Genomic DNA, 13941 nt, shown 5'->3' with positions numbered 1-13941 from the left:
AACTGAGAAAACAAATATGTTAAGTTTGAATCTTGTCTAGTGTGGTGGAAAATATAAGAATCTAAGACTAGTATTTCAGGAAAAAAATATTTCTTGAAAGAGACAGTTATTTTTATTTACATTATCAAAATACTGCTATTCCACTTATATTTGTTGCTATAATTGGCTTCAAGTAGAAGTTTTCATAGTTACCACACGGTTCAGAGGTATGCACAAGCTCTTATATGTGATGTACTCCACAATAACAGCAAAAAAATAATTTTTTAGGTTGTAAAGAAAAATAGAAAGCTTTAATCTTGTTGTTCTTATTTTGGTGGCAAAAGTTTGAAATCAAGCAGCCAATGCATGCACTATCTCAGTTACCTCGAGTAATACTCCACATAGTGTGGTCCCTAAAGCAGCAGAAGCAGGGTTAGTTGGATACTTCTTAGAAACGCAAATTCTAGGACGCCAGCTCAGACCTGTGTGAGAAACTCTGGGGTAGGTCCGGGCAATCTGTTTTAACAAGGCTTCCGAATGATTCTGATGGATGTCCTACTTTGAAAAGCAATGGTTTAGGGCAATGAAGCTTCCTTACACTCTGCCTAGAGGCCCTAAAACAAACTTTATGTTTTAGATTCCCCAAAGGAGGGCACTACTTATATTGTGGGTGAGACAATTCTTTGTTATGGTGAACTTTTAGCATGCGTGGCCTTCTGGCACAAACAGCAACTAATGATGCTCTTTACCACGTCCCTAGGGTTGGTAAGAACTTGTGAAGAATCCCTGTGGGAGCAAAGGCTCTGGTTAGTCTTTCCATTCTCTGCCTTGGATCCAACCATCTCCAAAGACCTGACACACTCTTCCCTTGCTCACCCAATCACTTCTGGAGGAAGAAGAAAGGAAGGGCGACAAAGCGGGGGGTGAGGGCACAGACTCTGCACTGAGGCCACTCTTCACTAGTTACGGCATGTATCACCATCTTATTTTATATGTTTTCCTCATGTCAAGGATCAATTCATTCTTTTCAACCCCAAACATTTTACAGAAAATAAATGAGAAAAAAACTGGATATTTACGTAAATGATCCTTACCGGGATAAGCTTTTAAATATAAAATCTAAGTCGTCTATACTTGCCATACATAAAGGTTGATAAAAAGAAATATCTTGCTACTAAGAGAGAATAGTCTGCCACTAGGATTAAAAAATTGTATATTCCCTTAGAACCATTAATTCAATCAGTGATTTATATAAAAGGAGCTAGAATGCACTAGTTTGCAATCCTTGTTCTAATCCATGACTATCCCAAGCAAATGAAATCTACTGGGTTTAAAGCCTTCAAGAAGGAGAGAACTTACTATCTCCTTCTGGCAAAACTGTGCCATTAAAATGTTTTCTTTTATCTCAAGTGATAAGTATATACTCTAAACTGGGTGGCAGGGGTGAGGGTGAATGGGTGGTGATGTTTAAGGTTTTACGCGCTACTCCCATATCGGTCTCCCTAGGAGATGGTGCTCTCGTGTAGCTCTAAAGAAAAACCAAGGCCTCAGGTATACCTAACTGAGCCACATTTCTAAGACAGTGGAACTTTGAACATAAGAATAAAAGAGACTATAACCGGAACGACACCTAAGAACTATCTTCTTGTGGCCTTTATCCCAATAAGGTCATGCTTCTGACTCCCCTCCCTCCAATATGACTGATATGGTTACCCTGGGCTAGAAGCAATTCGTAATACAGGAACCTACAACCTACAAAAAATCAACTAAAAACTACTGGAGAACAGAAGGGCCAGAGGGAAATACTGCACGGAGTGAGTGGCTTAGGGCAGCTCTATTCTAGGTCTGAAGGCAAAAGACTATATCCATTCCCTCCTCCATCGTCAGAGGGCAGAAATTCAGAGTGCAAGAACAGAGGTGCCACGGGACTTAACAAAAGGAAGGAGTCCTCAGGCTCAGAGAGTGTGGATCCTAGTTCATTCAAGTAGGAAATCAGTTATTTGAAGCCAAATAGTAATAGAGAGTACGCAACTGCCTGAATCTTCTCAGTGCAGTAGGAGACTGTTGGTCAAATATTTTCTATTGGGGATGTGATTAATACTAACAAACTTTTCATTCCTCACTATTTATAATTCATATTATATAGCACCATCTGATTACAACTATCTGCATGAGAACTTGCACCATATACCCTCAAGGGTGAAAACAACTGCAAACAATCCGGAATTCAACTCAGTAGGCATATTTTTCACAGATGCATGGGTATAGCAATTCTGAAATTACTGTTCATATACTGCAGGACTGAACAAATGAGCAAATACACAGGTGATGTTGGGAGCTATGATTTTTACTGTTAGAAGAGGTAGATACAGAGATTGAATTCAAAAGAACTAGGAAGAATCTTGTGGTATTGGATTGGAATTAGAGGTATCAGTACAAACTCATGATTTTCAATATATATATATATAGATAAGGAGACAGAGACATGTAGACATTGATGTGTGTGATTATCCGTGTGTGTACGTACACGTGTGTATATGCACATCTATTTCCTCATAGACCTAGCTATCATACACCTTTCTGCTGAGAGGACCTAGAAGCAGTAACACTCCATTAGCTATGAGCACAGTGAGTGCCCAGATCTTAGTTTCTAAATACTATTCCTAAAAGAAACCAGGGCTCCTTGCAGAAACAGCTGATTCTAGGGGTGGGCAGGGAAATGACAAAAATGAGCCTGTATATTTTGTTATGCCAGAAATTAAGGAAGTGATCATAGAATGATTGGGCATTTCCAAAGGATCAGGAGCCAGCTTGAAGGGACTCACAACCTGGGACAACTTGAGCACTGAAATAATAATGACATTGATGGATTATAACTTATTTATTAAGATAAAAATTCATGAGTCAATACTGATAATAAATAGGTGGATAAATGGGAAAAACTTTCTTACATTAGAGTGGCATCTAATAATTATAGAAAGACAATGGAGCTGAAAAATCACCATTTTGCAACTATCACAGGCAAGAAACATCAAATGAATATACACTAGTGAGTGAAATTTTGAAAAGAAACAAGCTACTATGTAGTCTCAAATATCTCCCCACAAACTATTTATTAATTCAGTAGAGCAAAATAGTAACATTACAGTAGACACACGTAGCAGACACCACCTTAACCAGTTGGTTCAAGTCGACATCACTGGGCCCACACTGACATAAAGTGCGTCCTGATATGATGCACTGAGAAGGACACAACATCATTTCTGTGGTGCTCCTGCCAAAAATGCATAACTGGAATCCAATCATGAGGAAACATTAGACAAGTCCAAATTGAGAGACATGCTGCAAGACTGGCCTGAACTCTTCAAAAAAGTCCATGTTCTGAGAGACAGAGAAAGGCTGAGAGACTGTTTCACATTACAGGAGACTAAACAGACCTGACAAACGTAACACAACTGACTGGACTATCGACTAACAGTATGTACTGAATTAAATATCCTGTTTTGATCATTGTACTATGGCTGTGTAAGAAAACGTTCCTGCTCTTAAAGCACAAGTTAGGTATTTAGAAGTGAGGCAGCATGATATCTGCTACTTACTCCTAACGGTCCATAGAAAATACAACAACAACAACGATGAGGATGCGAATTACATCTTCAGGTCTCTTTTCTTCAAACTAAATAGTCTCAATTGTTTTAGCCTTTTAAATCTATATGAAACAAAAGAATTCAAAAAGTTGCCTGGTGTAAGTAGAAACTTGGGAAGTTAAAAAAAGGATCTGTAGTCTCAATTCAAAATTCAATTCAATTTAATAAAAAATGACTGAGGCCCTATCCACAGGGTCCCATACTCAGAGTCCACAGTCCATGGGAGAAGGAAAACATGCATACAAGTAACTATAGTGTAAGAGAGGCATACTATAAACACCAAAAATGCAGTACAAGGAAGTACTAAAGGAATGTTGAGGGGGGTAGTTAACTCTGACTACTATTTTAGTATTATTTAACATTTACTATTTACTAGGCACTGTGCTAAGGGCTTTATATATTCATTCATTGAATGTACCAACAATCTCATAAGGTAGGTACTATTATCTTTCCCATTCTACAGATGAGGCATCTGAGGCACAGAGAAATTGAGAGTCTGGCCACAGGTAACCTAGCAAGTTAGTAGCCCAGGTTTGAAATCAGGCAGGCTGACTCCATAGCCCATGCAGCAGGCTTAATGAAGGAAGCAGCATTTGAGTTGATCCTTAAAAGATGAGTATAATTTCAATAAAAGGGGAAGCAGGAGGGAGAATATTCAAGGCTGGAGGAAAAATAAAAGTGAATGCCTGGAGATAGTAAACGTAGGTTGTATAAGGAAACAGAAAAGTTCAGGGAATGGTATGCAGGGTGTGGGGAGAGAAATGAGTGAGAGCAGAGGGTGGGAGATTAGACAGGCTAAAGAAATATAGTAGACTCCATCATGAGGATTAACACAGCCTTTGTTAGTAATGAGGATGATTCTCATAATATGCACCACAATCTCGACGGTGGATGGTGCAATCTTGGTGGTATCTTAGTGGATTCAGCATAAGGAGTCAGTCTTTGTGACATCCAAGTGAACCAAGTACCAATAAAATCTTATTACAATTCAATCTCTCCTAAAAGGCAGTACTAGAACGCATATCATGACAACACTCCACACCTCTATGTATAATAATTTCATCTCACAAAGATTCTATTACCATGCAAAATTGAAACTACCAGAATTGAAAACAGAAAGTCTAAAATGCCACCATTCTGCCTTAGTTTAACAAAGACTATAAACTTTTTAAGAAATAGTGAATGAAATGTGAGTAAACCATGTAGCTCCTTATTTGTCATAATATTTATGAAAACAAGGTGATTCAATTCAAGGGATAGAATAAGTAACAGATTCTATGAGCTGTGAGATATGCACATCTAACCAGGAAAGCGACCAGGCACGAATGCTTAATGTCACATCTCTGAGTTGGGAGCAGATGTAACTGATTGCTCAATTAATAAGTCAAAATATTATTTTGGCTTCATAGTAAATTAATTATGGATAAAGCAAAATACGTGGCATGTAGAAAACTCTGTATTCATTTCTTGATAAATATAAATATTAATGAAAACTTGATTTTTATGAAACTATAGTTTCAACCTGTTCAAAATCTATACTATAACTGAAAAGTATACCAAAAATCCAATTACAAGTACAATAAAAACAAACACTTAAATTTTTCAAAAAGTCAGAAAATACTTAAAATATAAACATTAACAAATTCATTAGTGACTATTTTTCATATATTTAAAGACCAAAAAAATAAATTTCATTTTTATAAAATATCTTTGAGGCAGAGTTCTTAACTGCCCAACATAATCTTCCATTCTGGAAGAATCCTAAATTATTCCCTTGATTGACAGAATCGAATAGAATGGGAAGCATCACAGAAGAGAAGAATATGAAAAAGGAAGGCAAAGAGCATTTGAAAATCAAGTTATATTTGGCTTACTATAAAACTAAAGAATAGGTGAACAATTAAAGAAATAGAACACCGAGCTATAAAAAAGTTCTCCACCTAAAAATGCCTAAAATGGTATTTAAAATTCAACAATCATCCTGTACATGTCTAAATGGATTTCTGAGAGTAAGGAAAATCTTTTTCTCCTTAAAAAGGAGAAAAGAAACTGAAAAGCAGTGTAATAATCCTGAACTGACAGCACAGCTGCCAGGAGGGTGTTTGCTAAAAATAGGGATGGATGGTTGAACAGCGAGACAAAGAGGAGAGGCTGGTCCTTGATCCCTAGCATGGTGGAGAGTTAGAACCAATATCACTACATGAATGCAGAAACTGTGAAAAGCTATGAAAAGATGCATTAAAAAAAAAAGTCCTGGGGCTGGCCCCGTGGCTTAGCGGTTAAGTGCGCAGGCTCCACTACTGGCGGCCTGGGTTCAGATCCCGGGTGCGCACTGACGCACCACTTCTCCGGCCATGCTGAGGCCGCATCCTACATACAGCAACTAGAAGGATGTGCAACTATGACATACAGCTATCTACTGGGGCTTTGGGGAGAAAAATGGAAAAAAAGGAGGAGGACTGGCAATAGATGTTAGCTCAGGGCCGGTTTCCCTCAGCAAAAAGAGGAGGATTACCATGGATGTTAGCTCAGGGCTGATCTCCCTCACAAAAAAAAAAAAAAAAAAAGTCCCACTCAATAGCAAAGGAAGATGATAAAAGGTAACTTGTCTGTTTAAACCTCAGCTCCAGATAGAAAAGGTTGTAGGAATCTCAACCTGAAAAACTAATGTTAAATGGTCTTAAGTTCTAGTAGCTTGAGATGCCGGGCATAAGCAAATATAAATCCTTTCTATGGGAATTACTCCTAACCCAGGCCCTGCAAGATCTGCACAAATTTAGGTCGCCCCAAAATGAATTCACAATCTTAAATTACAAACTAATAGGAAAACAAGACACCAGGAGTGAAGTCAATAGAAAAAACAAACAGCAGAACAAGACCTCTATGGACATCAGCTATTAGAAATAATACAGAATATAAAATAACTATATTCAAAAAGTTATAAAAAGAGGAAACTGAAACAAGCAAGGAAAAGGTTATTACCAAAACAAACAAACCAAATATAACTTCTAGCAATTAAAAATATAATTATTTAACTAAAAAGCTAACTATGAAAAATTTTTTTTCAAATAATATTTTAAACAATAGGGTAAAATGATTACAGACTAGTTATCAGAGGATCAAGTAAATTTTGTTAATTTTTATTAGGTGTGATAATGACATGGTGATTATTTAGGATGTCAATATTCTTCAGATGTGTGTACTATACTGTGACATGTTACCTGGAATTTGCTTCAAAATACTTCAGCAAAGAAAAAGAAGGGAATAGATGAAGCAAATGTAAAAAAGTGTGTAAAATATTAAATCTGAGTAATGTATATATACAAAATTTTTATAATAAAAATAAAATGAAAACTCAATGGATAGTATAACAGACTATTAGATATAGCCCAAGAGAGAATTAGAGAATTGGAAGATGGATCTGAAGAGGGGATCCAGATTATGAGTAAGGAGAAAAAAATACTCACCTTCTTTTGGGCTCACTGCTGCAGGAAGACTATTCCAGTCAAGGGTCCAAGCAGGGCAAGGGTGGGGAGAAAACATCACTTCAATGCCCTTTTCCTAGAAAAGGAAATAGGCCCTTTCCAAATGAATGAATTAATAAACTCCTGTTATGTTCTAGAAGGCCAAATTTCTATTTTCTATAGTGGTGAGGAGGAAGATAAATATTAACAATCATCATGTATTCCTCAAAATATTTAGTTACAAAAGAAATATGATAACAGTGTTGAGCTTTTGACAGCAAAGTTACTTTTCTATTATTTTTTATACTGAGATAAAAGAAATTGATGCTATGTTTTAATATTACCTGAAACTATATAGAAGTAATAAGCTACCTAGAAATTTATTGGGCATCAAACAGAAAAGTCACCTGAGGATAAAAGTTTTATCAAAAACAATCCATGTAATCAAAAACTGACTCTACATATATCCCATTAAGGTCTGTCTTTACATATGCGAAAATCCCCCCACAGCCTAGGAGCTACATTTACAGGACCAAAAAGCCTTCAATTTGACATACACCCAAAAATATCATCCTTACCAGTCTTTTACAAGTGCCTGCAATGTCTCTAGAAAAGGATCCCTTTGTTTTAACCAAATGGTTCCCACCATTTTAAAAAATTATGACCACTTTTCAATATATAAAAAAACTCTCAGGCTCCTTCCCCATATTAAAAGTTGTGCATTTATTTATTTGATCTACAGACAGTGGCATGGCATACACATGGATTCCCAGATCCCTTCCAATCACATTCTGTGTTCACAGCCCACAGGATAAATATCCATGGTTCAGGTATTTTTATCTTCAGGAATATCCTATTCAAAAGAAAAATCCCTGAGAATCTATCATTAACCCCTTGTATCAGTTAGTTCATGAGATTACTTTCCATTATGAAAACTAGCTGAATTCCCAGTCCCAAAGGAAGGAGTGTAGAGATTCTTTTATTGGGGCAGAGATGTATCTATAGGTATAGTGGTCTAGAGCTCTTACTTGCATCCAGAAAGAGGAACACATCTCTCTAACATCATATACCTCTCTACCTCCCTTATTCTAGTCTAGCTGGACTGAACTTCATTTCACCAAACTCATTCCTACCTTAGGGTCTTTTTAAAAATACCACTACATTGAGATATAATTTATATGCCATAAAATTTACCTCTTTAAAGCATACAATTTAATGGTTTTTAGAATACTCACAGTTGTGCAACCACAGCCACCATCTAATTTGAGAACATTTTTATCACCTCAAAAAGAAGCCCCATACCCATTAGCAGACACTCTCCATTCTCCCCTCAACTCCCTACCCTAGGCAACTACTGATCTACTTTCTGTCTCTATAGATTTGCTCAGGGTCTTTTTATAGCTGGACCCTCTGCCTAGACACTTCCTCCAAATCTTCAAATATTCATTCAGGTTATCTGCTCAACGTCTTCACCTCGTCAGATAAGCCTTCCTTACCACCCTGTCTACAAGGGATCCAACCTCCATCACCTCCACCCCCTCATCCCATGTTATTTTTTTACAGCCTTATCATTACCTAATGTGTTATACATTTATTGGTGTTTTTCCTTTGTTTACCTCCCGCACCAGAATCTAAGCTCTATGAGGGCAGTCCAATTTGTCCTTCATGTAGCCAACATTCAGAACAATGCCTGGGGTTTAGGAGATATGTGGACTTTTTTTAACTGACTGAATGAATAAACAAATTTAAAACCTCTGGAGAATAAGGGAAATTTTGGAGGCAAGATTGTGTCAAAGAAAACAGACCAAAAAAAAAAAAAGGTGAGATGTACATGTTCCTAAGAAAAACCTTCCTATCTTAGGCATCCACTCAGCACCACTTTCATGTAATTGGCAGAACATACTGTAACTATACAGAAATGAAAAGTTACAGTATAAATAAAATTAATACATTCATATAATACATTAATTTGATATAATACTCATTGTCTTTCAAAATATATGTCAATAGAGAAATTCACTAGTCAGTAGCAAAAACAATGCCCTGTCAGGGCTGGCCCAGTGGTGTAGTGGTTAAGTTTACGTGCTGTTTCTCGCAGCCTGGGGTTCACAGGTTCAGATCCCGGGCGTGGACCTAAGCACTGTTCATCAAGCCATGCTGTGGCAGGCGTCCCACATAAAGTAGAGGAAGATGGGCACGGATGTTAGCCCAGGGCCAATCTTCCTCAGCAAAAGAGAGGAAGATTGGCAACAGATGTTAGCTCAGGGCTCATCTTCCTCACAAAAAACAAAAAACAAAACAAATAAAAAGAAAAATTATTGTATCTGATATATACTATCAAGTTAAATTAAATGAAAATTGAAATTTTAACATTTTCAGATTTGAACCCTTCCTTTCTAAAAAATTGTGGATGTAACGTCCCACTCAACTTGTATACAACCATAAGATTTAAAATCAGAAATGAATCGTACAGAAGGTCTACTTCACTCTCCTAATTCATAAATGGAGAAATTGAGACCCTCTGGTTGAAAGACAGGAGGCAATGTTAGCTGAGCTACAAAGCTGGGACAAGACCCGTCACCTGGTCCCCAGCATAGTGTTCCCATGGACTGCTCCCAAGCCAACGACTGAGAGTGGCAGACCCATTCCTGAAAAACATGGAACTCTCTCACAGATGATTCCAGCTCAAGGATTCCCCACTGGCTTGCCAAAACTTCCTTAGAACTATACTGAAGTCTAAGACTTTTCTGACCCAACGTTCCCTCCTTTCCTGTCTCAGGCACGGGGGTCAAACTTGCCTCACGGCCTAAGGCTCTCCCAGCCTCCTCTGGCTCCCTCTCCACTTTCCCTCACAGACGTTTCCCTCAGCAGACTTCTTGCACATCTAACTCCATATTAGGGTCTGCTTCTTAGAGGACCTGAACTAACACATCCCCTTAAATTAAAAATTTCAGGATTCCTATATATTTTTTATAGTATTATAAAAGGGCTTATTTTTACATTATTTATTGACTTTTTCTGAATTTAACTTTTAGTTATCTCTTTGTTTATAAATATTTTCAAATGTATAAAATGCAAATGTCTTTCCTAATGTTATTCTATTGCTGGAAAACCAGAGATAGAAAAATCTGAATTACCAATCTTTCTTTCAAGACTCTGCATAAACGTGAATTAAAAGCACAGAATCTCGGTTTGTTGAAATTTTAAAAATTAGTATTTTAATACAAAGCAGATTACTCTCCTGATTATTTATTTAAAAACACTCAGGAGATGAATGAGAGATCTCTGTACAGTTAACTATTTGATCAAGACTTATCAAACTTTGGACAAGCTTTGATATCTTCTAAACTCAACTATATAATCCTGGTTCATTATTTCATCACTAGGCTAACACAAAGCTTAGCTGAAGAGCTAAGGGACTGGTGTCACTACTAAAATCTTCTTGTTTTTTTCTAAATCAGCAAACTTGCTGTTAACTATAGAACTAAATACTTCCTAACGCAAGTAGGAAAATACAATGAATAGTTTTCCAGTACAACTCAGATGAATAGAATTACTTATGAATTCTTTGTTCAAATAAATCTTCAAATAGTCTAAGTTAAAAACAAAAAATTTTTTGTAGATTGTTTTGAATGGTAGAGAAAAGAAAGCTTATTGGTGAAAATTTTTACAATTAGTACTGTTAGAAGCAAATTATGCTGCAAAGAGAGAAAAATAAATCATATGTGTTCTTACCATATAAAAAGGCATTAAAATCAAAGAATAAAGTCAAAACAAAATTCAAAGAATTAAAAAAATCTTAAAATTTAGACAAAACTTTGGAAAGTAAATTGAGATATTCATCTATATATTTCTGTAATTCAAATCATCATCTCAAAATTAAAGAACTGAGACCAAATCTTTGCAACAGAAAAACATCAGGTTAAAAACAATAAATCTGACCAGGTGTAATATGACTTCAGTGTCTTGAATATAAAAAGAAAAGTTTTAAGAAAAATACTTTTCAAAAATATATATTCTGACTTATTTGGCTCTAAAGACAAACAATATTAAAAATCTTCAATTTACTATATTTCACATAAATACAAAAGACTAGCAGAAATATTAATTGGTCGAGTGATATAAGATAGCTACAAATAAAATTTATAACAAAAACAATGTCAATAAATGATTACAAGTTGGGGTGGAATGCTCGGCAACATTGTGACATGGACTTTTGCAAAGAAAATGTTAATAAAAGCGGTTTCAGTACCATTAACTTGGTCATAGTTGGTCTCGGGCCTCCTATAAACAAAGGGTCATTGTGCTCCTCTGCCCCAGGGGTCTCACTGACGTTTGGGTGCTGTTCGCTGGGGGTGGTGGGCAACTCTGGTAAACGGAGAAACTGGATCCCACAGCGAGAAGCTGCTGTTTTCACTCTTGGCACCTCCTGAACTCTCTGGTACCAGGCGGCCAGCAGTGGAAATTCTACCAGCCTTTCAGAAAGTTTCCTGCAGATAATTACCTAGGTGGGCAAAGAACAAAACCTATTACTATACATATCTGTTTTGTTCACAACAGCTATATCAAAGTAACTTTCCATATCATAAAATTCACACATTTTAAGTGTGCAGTTCAAACAACGAATTTTAGTAATTTATACAGTTGTGCAACTACCACAATCCTCCAGTCCTGGAACACCATCACACCAGAAAGTCCCCCGTGACCATCTGCAGTCCACCTTTGCTCCCCTGTCAGCTGCACGTAATCACAGATCTGCTTTCCATGCATATCATTTTATCTTTCCTAGAATTTCACATAAACGGGATCATGAAATGTGTGTCTTTCTTCACGTAGCTTCATGTTTTCGAGATTTATTCACGTAGCTGCATTTATCAGTAGTTTCTTTTTATTGTGACGCAGCCCTTAAAGTAAGGCTTTTATTTATTCAAATTAGAAAAATTTGAAACCATTACTCCTAATGTAAATTAATTTTTTTTTGTTTTCTCTTGATCAGATGCTTTCTCCCTAGCGCCACCACTAAACTTCAATTTCATTAAAAATCAGAATGTTCTTGCTTCTTTGTGAGGCACTGAATGTTGTTTCCATAGAAACAGTTATAATGTCACAGATTATGTCTTATGATTATGAACAGAGAGATAAGTAAAAAGGTCAAGTCACAGAAAATCTCTACAAATATATCTAGCAATAATCAGTATCAAAGCAGGAGCCAGAAAATTAATGAAATACTCACACACATATATATTTTACTCTATTTTAACTGGACTTGAACGTTAAATAAGCACAAGTAATTGATTATAAGGGCGAGGTTTATGTCTAACTCTCTTTGTATACTGCAAGCACTTAAAATACTGCTTTGCAAAAAATGTTCACTCTGTTGAGTGCACGAACAAATGATCAAGGAACCATCTGTTAATCTCAAGGAATAATCCCCTAAATTAGCATTTTCCAAACTACGGTTTATGACCCATTAAGAGGTTGTGAAATCAACACAGATTTTTTTTTGGTGAGGAAGACTAGCCCTGACCTAACATCTGCTGCCAATCCTCTTTTTGCTAAGGAAAACTGGCCCTGGGCTAACATCTGTGCCCATCTTCCTCTACTTTACATGTGGGACACTTGACACAGCATGGCTTGATAAGCGGTGTGTAGGTCTGCGCCCCGGGCTGCCGAAGCTGAGCGCACAAACTTAACTACTATGCCACCAGGCCAGCCCCCACAGTAGATTTTTGTTTTTTCGTGAGGAAGATCAGCTCTGAGCTAACATCTGTTGCCAGTCCTCCTCTTTTTGCTGAGGAAGACTGGCCCTGGGCTGACATCTGTGCCCATCTTCCTCCACTTTATATGGGACGCCGCCACAGCGTGGCTTGGCAAGCAGTGCCTTGGTGCTCACCCGGGATCCGAACAGGTGAACCCTGGGCTGCCGCAGTGGAGAGCGCGCACTTAACCACTCGCGCCACCGGGCCGGCACCTAGATTTTTTAAAAAATGAAATAAAATAGAAAATATCAGAGTACACAGCATCTAGTCAGGTGGGTTATTTTGCAAGTATTTATATGTTTTTAAATATATAATATAAAGATGTATATTTGTCTGCTCAGTCATCTTATAGAATGCATTATTTACTGTGAAATTTAAAAGTTTGAAAAACACTGTCTAAATGGTACTACCCTGGGAGCCATAAAGTTTATAATTCTCACCAAAATTCTTAATTGCCCGGAAACAGATTATGTGTCAAGGGAATTCTGGTTAAGCCACAATAAATTAATCAAATACGAAATGTTCTCCTTTCCTCACTTGCCTTACCCTCCTTGGCAGCGACTTACTCTTATTTGTTAGATGCACATGGCATCTGTCCTTCCTTTTGAAAATAAGCTGTGATTAAGTAACAATAATTCATGTTCAAAAGAAATTGAAGAGTTTTACTCTTCACGACAGGTCATCCCACTTATGCCAGGCGGCTCTACTAACATCCAGACAGCTTAGGAGGTACCGAACCACATTCACTACACTCAAGAAGATATACTTAAGGAAGTGGCTAATGAAAAATGTGAGATGAAAATTAAATCTGTTCCTTAGAAATGATTTAAAAAAAAAAAGTTACCTGGCTGATAATATCAAAACCATTATAAATATCACAGTTACTTAAGAACAAGAAAATAAGAGAAGTTATTCTTAAAGCAACAGTAAAAAATTATTGCTACCAAGAACACAAAATAAAACCCTCCTGGCTTTGCAGTTAACTGTAATAAGGGGCAGAAAAACTTGTCTGAATCAAAAGAGAAGCAAGATGTTACATTTATCCACAACGTCTCCTCCTCTGCATTACTTACGTATCATTCAACATACAAA

The 13941-nt window shown here is 36.9% G+C and overlaps 1 protein-coding gene across 8 annotated transcripts in view; it reads right to left on the bottom strand.

Moving 5' to 3' along the window:
- GSTCD (glutathione S-transferase C-terminal domain containing) overlaps positions 1-13941 on the bottom strand; it is a 126049-nt gene that overhangs the window by 97735 nt on the left and 14373 nt on the right. For all 8 annotated transcript variants that reach the window (XM_058549847.1, XM_058549846.1, XM_058549848.1 and 5 more), the window contains exons 4-5: positions 11343-11594; positions 7094-7187 (exon numbers count right to left, since the gene is read on the bottom strand). In XM_058549847.1, the coding sequence (XP_058405830.1) occupies positions 7094-7187; positions 11343-11594 (346 nt within the window). The remainder of the gene's footprint in view (positions 1-7093; positions 7188-11342; positions 11595-13941) is intronic.

Source organism: Diceros bicornis, chromosome 11 (assembly GCF_020826845.1).
Source record: "Diceros bicornis minor isolate mBicDic1 chromosome 11, mDicBic1.mat.cur, whole genome shotgun sequence".
In the NCBI taxonomy this organism is placed as follows: Eukaryota; Metazoa; Chordata; class Mammalia; order Perissodactyla; family Rhinocerotidae; genus Diceros; species Diceros bicornis.
This window is presented reverse-complemented; position numbering and strand designations above follow the sequence as displayed.